The sequence below is a fragment of the Anoplophora glabripennis genome, unplaced genomic scaffold (genome assembly GCF_000390285.2).
Source record: "Anoplophora glabripennis isolate ALB-LARVAE unplaced genomic scaffold, Agla_2.0 scaffold509, whole genome shotgun sequence".
Taxonomy (NCBI): Eukaryota; Metazoa; Arthropoda; class Insecta; order Coleoptera; family Cerambycidae; genus Anoplophora; species Anoplophora glabripennis.
This window is the reverse complement of record NW_019416599.1, coordinates 122,156-138,739: the sequence shown is the minus strand read 5'-3', so window position 1 is coordinate 138,739 and position 16,584 is coordinate 122,156. Positions and strand designations below refer to the sequence as shown.

General features: G+C 33.1%; 1 protein-coding gene across 3 annotated transcripts in view; it reads left to right on the top strand.

Annotated features, from left to right (window-relative positions):
- The window catches only part of LOC108910480 (dual 3',5'-cyclic-AMP and -GMP phosphodiesterase 11), a 145,643-nt gene extending 129,614 nt beyond the window's left edge, over positions 1-16,029 (top strand). For 2 of the 3 annotated variants that reach the window (XM_018715081.2, XM_018715080.2), the window contains exons 8-17: positions 3,069-3,172; positions 3,571-3,634; positions 3,958-4,293; positions 5,522-5,608; positions 5,726-5,893; positions 5,949-6,058; positions 9,117-9,305; positions 9,391-9,604; positions 13,376-13,459; positions 13,800-16,029. In XM_018715081.2, the coding sequence (XP_018570597.1) occupies positions 3,069-3,172; positions 3,571-3,634; positions 3,958-4,293; positions 5,522-5,608; positions 5,726-5,893; positions 5,949-6,058; positions 9,117-9,305; positions 9,391-9,604; positions 13,376-13,459; positions 13,800-14,018 (1,575 nt within the window). In that variant the 3' untranslated portion in view covers positions 14,019-16,029. The remainder of the gene's footprint in view (positions 1-3,068; positions 3,173-3,570; positions 3,635-3,957; positions 4,294-5,521; positions 5,609-5,725; positions 5,894-5,948; positions 6,059-9,116; positions 9,306-9,390; positions 9,605-13,375; positions 13,460-13,799) is intronic. The other variant, XM_018715084.2, reaches the window with a different exon arrangement.
- The last annotated feature ends 555 nt before the right edge of the window (positions 16,030-16,584 follow it).

Below are 16,584 nucleotides of genomic sequence, written 5' to 3'. Positions count from 1 at the left end.
ACGGGGCGGCTATGAAAACTGGAAATTCGCATGACGAAGTCGTTTCCCGTTACTGTAGATATTTCTTCTTTCAAAAGATTCGTTTTTAGAAAAAAAAAGAATACATTGTATACCGAAATTATCGCATAGTCTGTGACAGTTAACACATTAACTGTAAAGATGAGCAGAGTAATTCTCTGTAGCACCGGCAACACTGCATAGTTGATCTACGTTATGCGTAAGTGTGAAGCCAGCGGTCCCCAACAAGTTTTCTATTAAAAATGCATGCATAATTATTTTAAATTTAATTTATTCGCACAAAACTAGTGGATTACATGTTATACATAGTAGCTGGAACAAAATTTTATTATTTGTATTTGTATCTGTGTGAAGAGACAATATTTGGTTCCGCAAAAACTGTATTGTGCTAAACTAAACCATTTTCATTGGGATTCATCGGAAACAAAAGACGATCGTCGATGCTTGTAGGTTGCGGCGTGTTTTTCATCTGTAACGTCTAATCAAACGGAAATTGCTAACCCACCCACCCTTGATCAACTGCTGTTATTAGAACACGCTTAGTTGCATTTCGATAATGGCAAATCGATCGGCATGACTCCTCGTGGCGAACGTCGTTACGTCGTAAGAAAATTAAAACTTGAGGATGTCGTTACATGAAGGGTGTGATAAATTCATCTCGCAAAATACCTAATTATAAATAAGTTAGGAGTACCACATGCATTGAAACATGTCTGCACGCACCTTTATACTTAATTTTCCATTAAGAATTTCAGTTTTATTTTTAGTTTTTCTTTGTATTATTACTGCGTATTGCATGGATTGTATTTAAAAAAAATCCATCGGATATTGCATACTCCAAGAATTATGGTAATTTTTAGTAAAAAATTCCAACTTATTTTGTTGTATAATTTAAGCGGGCGCTTACCCCCAGTTTTTTGTTTTTATTTGGAAGGAAATGCTCGCTTTGTACGTTCCTATTTGAATACATAACTTGGGAAGCTTTTGCAATAAATCTCAGTTTTAGCAGGCATTCCTAAAAAACCGCCTAAACTTCATGAAACTGAGATACTCTTTGCATTTCAAATAAGTTGGTACTCCCAAGCAGGGCGAAAGTGAGGGGTGTACGGAACAAGTTTTTTTTTGGTTTGTTCAACGCCCTTCGTTTAAAGTTGGATTATCTAACGGGGAGGACGGCTTAAAAGCTCTAAAATTAAAAAAGCTGCATATATCTTCTTTTTATTTAAATTTAAATGTAAACGACATTTGCACTGTTGCGAAAATAAAAAATATATAGGTTGATTCAGTTATAATAAGGGAAAAATATATATTTACACTGAAAAAAATTCAAATCATTATTTAAACACTTTTTCAGACCGTTCCTGACCCACAAAGGTTTATCGAGAGTGAATCTTAACTTAATAATATTCGGTCGTTAACCTAACTTTTAATGCATATTTATTCCTTTGTGAATGACAAACATACCTTTTTACCTACACACATGAACGAATAAGATATTTTTTACATCTTAAATATTATTTAGTATGAAGTAATAATAGTAGTAATAAATTTTTCGAATGTGAAGTTATTATTTTTATACATAATATTCTGTGAACATAGAATAAAGAATTGTCCCTAAAATTATTGAGTTTACTAATACTGAAATTATTATATCAAGTAGTTAATGATTAATAAAAAATAGTTAAAACAAAACGTAAAAATCGAACTTGTAGTGTTATGAAAATATTGAAGTAGAAGAAGAGACAAGATTTTAGAAATTTGATATTAGAAAATGAGTTAGTTATTCTAGAATGAATAACAATTTATATATGAATGTATTTGACGTAATTTACAATGCAGGGTAATACAGAACGACAACAAAGAATAAGATTTGATAAATATTTTCCCATAATACTTCTTACTTATGTGAACAACAAAATTTCGTCCGAACAACTTTGCGATTTCGCAAAAATATGTTCAAATTTGTTCTAACATGAACCAGCCTCTAAACGCCACGAAAATGAAATTTTTCGCTCCCAAGTCCATCTCTTAAGAAGAAAATAAAAATGTCACATTTATGATTTTCTTAATTAAAACATTAAACTGATTCTGTTGTGTATTCCAAATTTTGGGGATGTAATTCAATGTTGGACGGGGTATGTAGCCCAAAGAATAGTTGTTTTGGTTTTCGTTTATTTCGCCTGGTGCAGAACAAGTCATACTTTCATAGTACCTACATATTAGTAGGTCACTCTCTGTCAATGCTGAGTAACAATGCCATTTAAGACATGTCATATACTTTGTAGCTTGTCACCAACATCATTTTTTCATCTCATATTGCAAAATACACTGTATTCAACTACAATAGGATCGTATTTGATGCAAAGTAAAGCATAAAATTGTTGGTCTTTTAACAAAGGAAAATCGTCTCATCATTTTTAGGACGCGTAAGATGAATCGTTTGAAATTTAAAATGAAATTGAATGTAAAATCTGAAATACCGCTGCATACGCACTGTGTTCTGGTAGTAGCTGTAGTCGCCCAGGTGCATCGAGTGTACGAAGTAGTCGGTTATACGTCAAATACTAACCTGGCGAGCTTGGTCGTAAATCAGAGACCTCCTCCAAAAAACAAATAAACAACAGTGGCGCGTACACAGGTAAAATGTAGTATGCATGTGGAATTTAAAAAATAAATTGGATTTATAATAACACATTTAAAATAAATACTTTATGAGAATAAAGGAATTTTTGTATGAACATGGGTGCCAGACGTGAACTGATCCCTTCATCCCTTCATTTAAATTTCTAAACCTCTTAAAACCGTACTGCACTGGATCTTTTGACATTCAACGATTTATTACTTTGCATCGAATATGATCCTACTATAATAATTCCAAAGTAGCTCAGAAAAACAATTCATTTGTTTTGATAATATGTAAATAAAAAAAATATCTTTTGAAGCAGGAAATTCAGATTCTTTAACTAATGGTAGCCTAGGAAAAATTATTTTTAAGAAGTTAACATAATTTGCTATTTTGTTTTTTTTTATTTGATTATAATTTTCCACAGGTTTTACTAGTCCACCAGGATTCTAAAATAAGTTTTTCGAGAGTATTTGACTTTGAGGCTAACGATTTGAAGATTTTAGAGGAAGGTTGCGAATCTAGAACGAGGTATGTTTTAAATTTGTTAACATAAAGTTACTGTTTCACAAATTTTTGAATTTTGAAGAGATTTATTTCTGCTTTGTTCTTCCCCGAAACTTAGAAATTTTCTAGGAATTTATTCAGAATACTTAGCTAGCGTAGACACACCCGGTTTGATCATTGCAGTTATTTGCATTATAAAGTTAAAAAATGTATATTATTCATGAACGTGTTCATGGAGTAAATACTATATAAAACGAGTTAATTTTTATTATATACTATTTTCTTAATTGCTTAATAAAAATTGCCATTAAGGCTTACAAATTATTCCATTTTTATTACAAAGTGTAAAAAGATGCAAGCATATGTGTATGTTAACTTAAAGCTGTCCAGTGTGTATAAATCTATATTTCTTTTTTTTACAGTCCATTCGAAAGCAGATTTCCCATCAACGTGGGCATTACAGGGTATGTGGCTACAACGGGAGAGGTAAGTTTTTCACTTAAAAAATTTGATACAGATTTAAAATTCTAAGAAACGTGTATATCCAAAATTATTCATTCAATACGAGAAATAATATTTCTACAAAAAACATTACATGTTTTTTATAATTTTAAAAAACTATTATTGTAAATGAAAATTCAGAATAACTTAACTTTTGGTGCAAAATATTTACTTTATGGCGTAAGTCTTCGACAAAAAGAAAAACCATCGCCTTTAGTAAATATTTTTGCTTAGCAAATTTATGTGTTTTTGAAAGTCTTACGTTTAATGGTGAATGAAATTTCTGCAACCGTTACATTCTCTTCCAGACCGCGAACCTTCCCAACGTAGATGAGGACGCCCGCTTCGACCCCAGCGTAGACGAGGGCACGAACTTCAAGCACAAAACCATCCTTTGCATGCCCATCAAGAATTCCTGCGCCGAGATCATAGGCGTCATCCAGCTCATAAACAAATTCAACGATCTCCCCTTCACCAAGAACGACGAGAACTTCGTCGAGGCATTCGCCATCTTCTGCGGAATGGGCATCCACAACACGCACATGTACGAGAAGGCCGTCGTGGCAGTGGCCAAGCAGAACGTCACCCTGGAGGTGCTGTCTTACCACGCCACGGCCAGTCTGGAAGACGCGCAACGATTAAGGGTAAGACACCAGGTGCTGTATTACATTTTTAAGAGTATGTAGTTTGTTTCTGGTGGAGATCGATAGATGGCACTGCTGCTTATCGCACGTCATGACACATCGGCCTGTTCCATGCTTCAAAATATTGCTTTTTATTGCAGGAAACGCTTCGTTTTCGAGATGACAGGTGTTTTTTTTTAAAAAATCATTAGATTGCGTTTTTTAAAATACAGGGTGTTTTTAAATGAGGTAGCAAAAATGGTACCAGTGAATGTAGAGCCAAAAATAAGCCTTTAGTGAACGATGACGCATCTAATTTTTTTACTAGAAAACTATCGGTTTTATTGAGGTAGAAAAGTTGCGCAATAAATCAGTCTTCCCAATAAATATTTTTAAATAAATAATTTGCGTCATATAAAAAATTTCTAATAAAATATTGCAATGGGGTTGACTGTTTCACTCCTTTATAAAATCTACCAATGATCGAACAAATATTGAAAAGTTGTCTCGTTATTAGTAGAATGCTCATACCAAGTTTCGTGACTTCAGCATTCCTCATGTTAAAGAAAAAAATTAAAATGTGAATTTCAATCCCCTCCTTTAAGAGGGTATATCGCCTCAGGAGTGCAACTTTCATATAAGGTATTTTTACTTCAATCCTCTTATTTTTGGCTCTACATTCACTGGTACTATTTTTGCTGCTTCATTTAAAAACATCCTCTATATCGAAGTCACCTAAGAGGGCTCTGTAGCAAGTAGACAACCAGCAATACATTTGTATAGATTTTATTACACAGTTTGTTTAAATATGAATTATTGCACAAATAATGGACTTTCCTCCATTCTAAGGTAGATTTGATTTTCTATAAAATGGAGTTAGTTTGAAACTCAAATTACTTTTTGTTGTAAAGAAATCTGTAATTTGCCGCTTTTGAACAAGCGACATCGTAAATTAACCAATCTATTTAACGCTATGAAAAAAAAGTACATAGTTTACTTCTACATTTCGATGAATTTCAAGCTTGCTTACAGTACTTCTTCATAGGTGCTTTACCATCTTTAGCTACACTCATGCAGTTCTGGTAGCCCCATCTGTTGGAAAACAGCTAGAACTATTCAAAAAACCTCTAACTAATGCATGTTGTTCATTTGTCATTTTCGTCACCGTTGCCTGATAGCTTTTCGTGTATTAAATAGTCGTCTAACCCAATCCATTTTATTGTGTAATTAACAAACATTTTTCTTACAGAGTTTACGGGTACCATCGGCAGCACATTTCGGACTGCACAGTTACTCGTTCGACGACATCCACATGGATGACGACGAAACTCTCACTGTAAGTATCTGTCTAATTGTGCACAAAATCAATAACATCGTTTCATTCTCACATATTTGCGTTTATCGATCGTTGAAAAATCCAGTTCTCGTAGATTTTTGACGTTTTCTCTTGCAGGCTTGCATCAGGATGTTCCTCGACCTGGACATAGTGGAACGTTTCAACATGGACTACGAGGTGTTGTGCAGGTGGTTGTTGTCCGTGAAGAAGAACTACAGGAATGTCACCTACCACAACTGGAGGCACGCCTTCAACGTGGCCCAGATGATGTTCTCCATACTGACTGTAAGTTTTTTGTTGGGATGCGTAATTTTTTGAAAATTTGATTCGTTATTTTTAGTCTACCCAGTGGTGGAAAATCTTCGGTGAGATTGAGTGTCTCGCTCTGATGATCGCGTGTCTCTGCCACGACCTGGACCACAGGGGAACCAACAATTCTTTCCAGATAAAGTAAGTTTGAAAATTTTGTCTGTATATTTAATGCAGATGTTTTATATGTCGTAAGTGTCCTTGGGCTTCTTATAGAAGAAGAAGAAGAAATAGTTCTGTACTTCATATTTTTAAACATTGCACATTGCAGCACAGCACCTTGTTAAATTATAATTATTTCTAGCTATTGACATCTTTTCTTTGTTCCTCGACAACAATTTGTAACATAATGTCCAAATTCTTATATACATATATAATTAGATTTATTAATATAACTTTTTGCAATAAGAGCTTATAAGTATTTCTTCAGAAGCCGTAAAATGATACGCTTATAAAATTGTGCAAATAATGGGATTTTACTATTTAAAAAAGATCAATTTTGACAAAATTTCTTGAATTTCTTGTAGAAGAAGAAGACGAAAATTCGTTAGAATTATAGGTTAAGTAGTTCATATTATGAAATATTGCAATGTTGTATCAGAAAAAAAAACATCAAACTATAGTTATTTCTATCTTTTGACATATTCTCTTTCTTTCTTACAAGAATGTTTTATCTAAATAACCTTCTCAATTTTTTATATACAATTAACTTTATATGACCTTTTGCAACGAAAGACTCTTGTAATTATTCCTTAAAGGGTCATAAAACAAAACTTGTAATACTGCAAATCTGCAAATAATTGGAAAAGATCAATTTCGACTAAATTTTCTTGAACTTCTTGCAGAAGAAGAAGACGAAAATTCGTTGGAAGTAAAGGTTAAGTAGTTCATGTTATGAAATATCACAATTTTGTATCAGAAAAAAATATCAAATTATAGTTTTGACATATTCTCTTTGTCTTTCAAGAATGTTTTATATACATAACTTTCAATTTATATTACTTTTATATGACATTTAGCAGTAAAAAGTTCTTAAAATTATCCCTTCAAAAGTCATAAAACAAAACTTGTAAAACTGCAAATCTGCAAATAATGATGCTTTAATAATTGGAAAAGATCAATTTCAACTAAATTTTCTTGAACTTCTTGCAGAAGAAGAAGAAGAAAATTCGTTGGAACTAAAGGTTAAGTAGTTCATGTTATGAAAAATCACAACTTTGTACCAGAAACAAACATTAAATTATAGTTTTGACATATTCTCTTTGTCTTTCAAGAATGTTTTATCTACATAACCTTCAATTTCTTTATATGACCTTTTGCAGTGAAAAGTTCTTAAAATTATCCCTTGAGAAGTCATAAATAGAGAGCGGACAATGTGTGACTTTAACCCGAAGAATAGGTCAAATTTTGGTAGAGATGTGTACGCGTTCCAAAATGTATTGTGTATAAACTCTGCAAAATATAATTATTATGTATATCAAATATATCGTATTATACTCGCGAAGATTTGTACCCATTATTTAAAATCCATAAACCATGTGAACAGGTTAAATAACGAGAAAATAATTAAGTTAATTTAGTTCTAAAGAAATGAAATGCCACTCGCGCCCATCTCTAGTCCATCCGTCGACATCAGTTGCGTTTATCGAATTCCTATTGGTCAAAATTCAAACTGCAGCCCTGTTATGAATGGAGCGTGAGTTGGACTATTCTATCATGTGCGTCGCCTGAGGATATTCGTTACATTGACTCCTAATTTCCAATTAAAAGAACGACACTATTTTTTACCAAACCTTATTTAATAAATATGTAGTATACAATTTCTGATTTTCTAAATATTTTATAATGCCTAAAAATGTATGTACCGTGGAATTTTCGTGAATTATCACATAAATTTCCGATGCATACCCGACACGCCACTGCGTCATGGGTAATGTATCTAGGTTTATGAATGACATATCTATGTTCAAGGTTAAAGTCACAAAATGTCCGCTCTCTGGTCATAAAACAAAACTTGTAAAACCGCAAATCTGCAAATAATGTGCTTTAATAATTGGGAAAGATCAATTTTAACTAAATTTTCTTAAACAGAAGAAGAAGACGAAAGTTCATTGGAACTAAAAGTTCATGTTATGAAAGATTGCAACTTTCGAAAAAAAGACCAAACTGTAGTTATTTATATCTTTTGACGTCTTTTCTTTATCTTTCAAGAGTGTTTTATCAGTAGGTCTTATAATTATTATCTCTTGAGGGGTCACGAAACAAAACTTGTAAAACTGCTAATCTGGAAATAATGGTGTATTATTGGTTAAAATTAAAAAAGATCAATTTGGATTAAATTTTCTTGAACTACTCATAGAAGAAGAAGAAAATATGCTACAATTATAGGTTAAGTGGTTTATATTCTTACTTAAAACAACAAAAAACGATTTTGTTTAATCACTATGTCATTTGTAATGAAGTCGTAATTAATTACTTCTTCAATCACAAAATAGTGCTTATAAAATTGAAAATTATTTAACATTTTATTAAATAACATTAATTAACATTAACACTTGATGTTTTTCATGCTATTTATTTATATCTGTTGTATCTCTTTTTGTTCTTCGAGAAGTCCATGTAAAAAATAATAATTTTTTTTTTAACGGAGCCATTCTAAGTGTTTTATTTTTTTAGTAGTTTGACAAAATTATCATTATCTCAAGCGTAGACGTAACGGTTATGTCATTGTTCATTGTAAAGGAATCAATACTGGTTTCGCCAACATTTAAGGATTTTTCGTTACCAGTACCAGCCCTGCAATGTTGGTTGACTAAGCTCAGCGGTCTCCTGGCTTGTAAACATTTATGAAGGTTCTGTATTACTTTAAACGGGTTTCATTTAATTAGTTTTATTGAATGGACTACTGGAAGAAGAGAAGAAGAAGAAGAAGAATAGTCCATTTTATGAAAATGCACCTAGATTTAGAAGTAATTAAAATTGAATGGTAAATACTCTTAAAAACATGAAATTTAGTATTATTTATTGTCTTCAAAAGTTTAATCCAGGAACCGAGAACATTTTCAGAATAAAAACAAAACTTTTTTTTGTTTAATGTAATTAAAGAAGAAATTATCTATTAAATACATAAATCATAAAATAAATTTGTGAAAAATGAGCTTATTCTTTAAAGAATGATAACGGAACTGTTGTGTTGCAGGGCTTCCTCGCCTCTCGCACAACTATATTCAACGTCCACCATGGAACACCACCACTTCGACCAATGCATAATGATCCTCAACTCGCCCGGGAACCAGCTTCTATCCAATATTTCTCCGGACGACTATTCTAGGGTTATCAGGGTATTAGAAGAGGCCATCCTCTCTACGGACCTAGCGGTCTACTTCAGGTAAATATCCGTCAAGCTCTCTAGACGTTTTACTCACTCGTGTCAACACAGTTCAGTTTTTGATTCTGCCTGTTCGAATTTACAGAAAACGAGGTGCGTTCTTCAAAGTCGTGAGCGAGGGCCCATGTTGGGCCATGGAGGAACACAGGGAATTGCTGAGGGCCATGCTGATGACGGTGTGCGATTTGGCGGCCATCACGAAACCGTGGGAGGTTGAGAAACGGGTGGCCGAACTAGTGTCGTCGGAGTTCTTTGAACAGGGAGATATCGAGAGGGAGAAGCTGAAGATTACGCCAATAGTGAGTAAAAATTTTTCTCGATTTAGGCACCGTTTTTCAATTGCGGAATATTTCATAAATTATTATTGTAAAAAATTATTGAAAATTTATTTTTGGATAATTTTGCTTGAAATACTATAAGACCATATCAAAAGACCATCGACCAAGTTTCTGCAGCCTCTCTTGTACCGTATTTTATTTTACAATTCTAATACAAGCAAAACTATCGTACTAAAGTAATTTATTTACATTTAAATGTGAAAGGAAATGGCATAAATTTTTAAAAGATAATGGTTTTATAGTGGTAGGTCCCTGAAGGAGTGCAAAACTTCTGGAAGTGTTTTTTTTGTATGTACTCAAAATTTAACAGTCGTCGAAGTCTTTCTGCGAGATCACACCCATAGAACGAATGAGCAAAATTTGTTATTAAAGCCGTGGGATTTCACTATTCGAGTCAGCTCTGAAACTTCAACGGTGAATCATCATGCATCGTAACGTAGAAGTTTTTAACTTTATTTAATTTCTGTGTAAAATCAGTTAGCTTTGAATCTTTGACGATTAAATGTCACTCATCGTAATGGAACATTTTCAACTTTATTTATCTTCAGTATCAGTCGATGTCGTTCGAATCTTCAATGGGGAAACATGGCACGTCTTAACAAAGATTTTGCTTTTATTTTAATTCGGTATTAAGGAACACCAGGTGAGATCAGATGTTGGGGCACGGCTCCAATCCAACAAACTGGTCGCCAAAAAAACTTGATAAGCTTTCGCAGTCTTATTTTTATTTTAAAAAAAAGAATTCAGCTCTCTACAATTTTTATTACCGGAGACAAATAAAAAATAATTTGCAGTGTAATTTTCATACGCGTAAATTAGCAAACCGTCTGGAAGCGAATTCGGGCCCTCGTCAAAGCTGATCCTCCAAGGTGTGATCCCTGACTGTGGACATAGTTAGGCAATTTTGCAGTTGCTCTGCCACCTGGACTTCCAACGGATCCTGCATAGGTTGCTGTCAATATTTCTAAATAAATACAACCATTAAATTTTGAGTCAATATCTTTAAAACTCTGAAATAATTAATAAAAATAAATAAAAAATTAAAATTTAGTCATTCTGTATCTTTGAAATTAAGCATATTTCGACCTACATTTATATGAACTTTTTTTCACAAAATAACTTCGGCAACCACCCCCTAAAATATTTCGCACTTATTTATAAACACCCTGTATATTCAGATATCTAACATAAGAATCATAATAATACAAATCGACAACAGGTTATTTGAAACTTGAGGAAAGCATGTTTTCCACTTAGAAGGGTATTTTATAAAGATTGACCGCAAAAATCGCCCGTTTTTTCACAATTTGCAGAGAACTAAAGAAAATAGATAAAAATATGTTTATATAAATATGGTCTCAAATTACTTGTAAAAAATTAAGATGAGCATAGCTTTTAGTTTTTTGAAAACTTTCAAAAATCACCCCTAGGGGGTTTAAAAGACACCCAAAATGAAGAATTGAATATTACCAATAAATATAAAAAGTATTAGCATGTGAATTTTTCTATCGAATGATTCTTGATACAAAGAAAGATTTATTCTCATGACTGAAATAAGCATGTTGAATTAGAAAATACACCCTTAAGCGCGCTCAGGCGGTGGAATCATCCCTAAAAATAGAGAATATCAGAAATAATTGTAAAAATTCCCAAAAAAAAAATATATTAAGATAATTCACATGCTAATAGTTTTTATATCAATTGGTAATATTCAAATTCTTCATTTTTGGCATTTTTTCAACCTCTAAGTAGGGGGTGATTTTTTAAATTTTCAAAATACTAAAAACTGCTCATTTCAGTTTTTTTTCGACAAGTAATTTGCGACCAAAAACATTTTTATGTATTTTTTAAAATTCTCTGCGAATTGTGACAAAACGGGTGAAAATCACAGGTTTTTTGTGGTCACTCTTTCTTTGTAGTCTTTCTTGAATGGGTTTTCGTCTTTAATCATTTCTGGTTAAATAGTCTATGAAGAGGGTTAGTTTAATGACAATTTTTCGTTGGAGTTATTTGCAGACGTTTCGGATACTTGTAAATTTTTTATTACTGAACCGGTTATTTAGAAATAACACTTGTCCGTGTTCCAAAATTGGTCTACAAAATATTTTATAAATTATAGTTACCTTGAATCTTGTATTATATATGTATTAATTGTATTAATCCTGGTGCCCTCAGAGGGAGAACCAATACTACTTTTTTGTTTTTCTTAAGGACGCCGAATTGGATTTTCACTCTTTTATTTCAGTTCATTTTTCTTGTTACAATGTCAATGTTCTAATTTTTTTAGTTTCTTTAGAGGGTTTGCAGAATGACAAATTTTCATTAATTGTCGTCTTTGCAACGCTAAATATTAGTACATTGTTGGTTAAAGTGAGCACATCGGCAGTGCAAAATACTGGAAAATCAATGTAATTCCCAAGCTAAAAATCTGAGTAACAGTTAAAATTTTAAATAACAGTGATACACCAATTCTTATACAGGGTGTAGCTTTAAGTGGGGGTCAGTTTTTTAGGGGTAATAGTACGTGTTTTCCCTGAATACGAATCTGAAATTCTTTTTTTTCTCAAGTAAATAGTCCAGTTATAATTAGTTATTCTAAATGCATTTTAATACTTGTGAACGCCGCCACTTTAATATTTATGTTGTACAAATACATGAATTGTAGGCAACCTACAGTGCATGTGCAGGGAGATAGTGCGGGTCAATTGTGACAAAGCGAAGGGCATCAGTTGTTCTGCATTCTACATTCTGAGACGATACATGTAACTGTGAATTTGAATGTTCGCTGGAAGACAGACCATTTATTTTTGTGTATTTCATTTACCATTATTGATTACCACTCGAGTTTTTTGCTAGGTTACTTGTTAAATACTGATTGTGTGACAAATACCCACTCAACAAAAGTAACTTGCGCCGAATGGTGTGGAATTGTGTATGTGCCGTGACTTAAGTGAGGTTATAGTAGCTTCTCCAGCAGCGGGGTACGAAAATTACTAAAAAAAGATAAAAAAAAAATAAGTTTTTACGGCAGAATTTGAAAAAATAAACTTGATACGTTTTTCTAAAGGTCAAAGGAAACCTCTGTATAAATATGACCCCCACCCAAAGTAACACCTTGTATATTAAAAGCTGTGAGTAACTCTCGCTGCAACAATCCATGAGTCCTCTATCTGATAGGCATGTTTTGGATTTGCATGTTTTCTAAAGTAAATCTTCATTTTGAATAATTACCTTTTGCCTTTACGTGGTTTGCAATATTTGTTTGGCATTGTTGAAAATGAAACTACAGAGTGTAATTTGTATTTTTTTTTTGACCATTTATTGAAACTGCTTTTGTCCAATTTTCTCTTTGATAAACGGACAAATTTTTATAGCTAGATTGATAGCCGTCTAAGAGAAATTTCACTTTATACGAGTCTTTTGCAGTGATTTAAAAATTTTACAGCTAATTCAAAATAAACCATTTTTTTAAACTAAATGACTAATATAAATGAGATTTTGGTAATACTGTTTTTATTCTTACCTCCCAGCTTGATTGTTTTTCAGTATTTATGACGCTGATTCAAATACAAGTCAATTATAATTTCAAAACTGTTTTAACCAACAATGATGACGTTCCAAAAAAAACGTTCGGACGTTGTAAACTCATTTTTGACTCAAATAATTTTTTTTAAAGAGTAAATAAACATCGCAAAAAGAAAACTATACTCAAATTCGACTTTTTTTTTCCAGGACATAATGAACAGAGAGAAAGAGGACCAATTACCATTAATGCAAGTAGGATTTATTGATTCAATTTGCCTGCCTATTTACGAGGTAAGTCAATTATTGTTTGTGCATTGATTTATACTAGAATATACAAAGAAAAATCAAGTGGAACTAAATCAGGGAATTACTGGATCTTTATTTTGGACTGCACCCCGAGAATCTTGGTTATCCTAAGGGATCCAATGTTGGTTAAATTAGGACAAACTTGCAGAATTTTACTCACCTTTTTCATTTAGTCGTTGTTGAAGTTAAAAACTATTTTTTAAAATTTTTCAAGTCTTAATTTTTTTAATATTTTTTCCCAAATTGTCTCCAGACACCTCGGCTACCGAAGCTCGTAACTACAGTTAGCACCGGTGTCTACTAATAATAATTGCTTCTCTTTCAGTCATTCGGCATGCTGTCGGATCATCTGGAGCCCCTAGTGGAAGGCGTCCGGCAGAACAGGAAGAAGTGGCTCGAGATAGCGGCGGCGAACTGCCTGGTTCCGCAGACGGAGACGAACGAGGAACGGGACAATAACGACAACCTGTCGAAACCGACCACCCCCGAACAGAACCACAACTCGTCTCCGACGGAGAACAGCCATTCACCAATTACCGACTAGTATAAAAAAAAGTTATGTACATATATATTTACAAGACTATTTATTATTAAACTATTTTTAATTCAAAGACTTAAGCGGACGAATTAATAAGTCCACGAAAGAGATATTTTAGTCAAAAGAGTTTACAGTTTACAAGTTAAATGGCCTCTTTCAGTGTTGATAATTCAGGAAACTGTAGTCGTAAGCTCCCGGGGTCTGTAACTGGCAAGAGAATATCGAATCTCCTTCTGCGGGGATGAAAATTTTACGGCGGAAATAGTTTTCAGTAATGACTCGTACCAATTTCAAATATTTGACCATATTCGAGAGTAATCTCTTCTAATCTTAACGTTGGACTCGCGGGAAATTTTATTTTTTTAAAGTTGTTGAAAGTACGTGTCGACTGTTGTCGAGATTAGGAGTTGGTCGAGAAATGGAAATTACAGAGGGGACGTTGAAATGGGTGTGTTCCTAAGGATTTGGCCAATACCATGTTAAGGTTTTGTTAATGCTGACGATTTGTTTGTTCGGTGAATTCGTGCTTTTCCGTTTCCTACTCAAAGCTTCGATTTTATTTCTAAATGTTTTCAGCATCTGAATTGTCGAGGATGTTATTCGCTTCTGTCAAAAGTCGAGAAATTTTTGGTGGGAAAGTAGTAATTTAATGATTTTAAAACGTTTTTTTATTGCAATAGGCATTTGCCAATAAACTTATGTAAGATCGATGACGGAATTTTCGAAATATCATTTTTATATGAATATCGCAAATGATCTTACAAAGTATAAAATACTTATTTTACTTTGAGTACAGCCATATTAATTTTTTTAATATTGAAACAATATGAAGTAACAGCAAATTTCAAACGTTTATTACATTTATTGCATTTGAACACGAAATACAACGTAACAATTTTTTATCTGCATATTAAAAAATATGAGCGAGATGTTTTAACAATGATTAAAACATAACTTTTTAATCAAGAATATTTCTAAAATAAGAACGTGAAAAAGAAGTCGTAATTTAGAACCAAGCAAGCAAGGTTTTAAATTGGGGGGGTGTGCTCTGTGGAAGCAACGGCAGCATTGCTTCCCTTAGACAGCCTACACACGTAACAATTTGATTTTAAAATCACAATAACTGCCTAACAACAACAATACACTTAACATTCATAACTGTCGCAGTCATAAGTTTACACGTTTCAACTTGCGTTCAAGCACGACTGTTGATACGATTTTTATGGAAGCTCCTGACTGCGAACGATTCGACGACTACGTACTGCAGAGCATCCAATTTGCCTACAAATGGTACGATTTATCGTTACTGCAACAGTTTCGACCAATATCGCTCTGCATGTAGTACAATAAATCGTTACGTGTGTAGGCCGTTTTACTCTATGCGTGTTACAAATTATATGTAATTAATTGTTTATTACTTTTGAAACAATTAAATTTGCTCCAGTTTTTGCATTATCCAGCAGACAGTATCTTTCTCACACTGAAGCTTTCACTATTTAGTTTACATTGATGTGAGATACGGTTATCACCTCGTTTTCCACCAGGACGAGGGGAATCAGCTCAAAGCATTGAAAATAAATAGGAATCCGTATTACCAAGTCTTGTGATTGTTTATTTCGTAGTATGGTGTTCTTATTTCATGTGACGACGCCGCTAACGAGACTGGCACATTCAAAGGATATATCGGCATGGAAATGCAACAGTTTTCTGTAATTTTTCTAATAATTGCCACATTTCCCCAAGTCGTTGCAGCCTAAAAATTTTCTCATCATTGTGTTGTACAAAACAGACAACGCTTCCTTAAACCTCAAACGTAACATGATATTTAAGGTTAGGTTCATATTTAGACTACATACTTAAGTTCGATCAACTTAAATTGTCTATTTTAAAAATGATTACAAGCCACGTGATTGGCGAGCTTAGGCAATCAACATTACACGACTGGCACTATCAATTAAAAGTCCTTAAATCTCAGCGTCATCAATATTATTGATTCGTTTACAATGAACAATGGCAAACTGTTGCACCTACACTCGAGATAACGCGATAGCTGTTTGGTTGAATAGAATCTCATTAAAAATTACAACAATCACGAGCCGGTAAAAAAAAATTGTGTTTTAATGTAATCTTACCGTAGCATACCGAAATTTAATTGCCAACATGAAGGAAACAAAGTTACTGTTCACGTGCCTCGTTATCGTTTATGAAGTCTATGTATCAAAAAGAAAGTGTGCATCTTGTTACTAATGTCATGTGGTGATAGGATGATACTGAACCAGCTGACGAACACACCATACTATATTTGCACCACGGGTTATTCCAAAGGTGTTAAGCAATATTAAAATTGCTTATTATGAGTTACAAAGTAGAGTCGTTTGGGTCAACACTTCCGTTTGGTGGCAATAGCATGACACGGTGTTGTGGTGTATTGTTTTTTATCAAAAAAATGTTTTCCACTCATAATTTTATGAATGAATTAGCAATACTAGAGAAAAGACAATCAAAACCAAGGACAAGTAAATAAATTAACACTAAAACCGAATTATTTTGCTGCTATTTTAAACGAAAATGG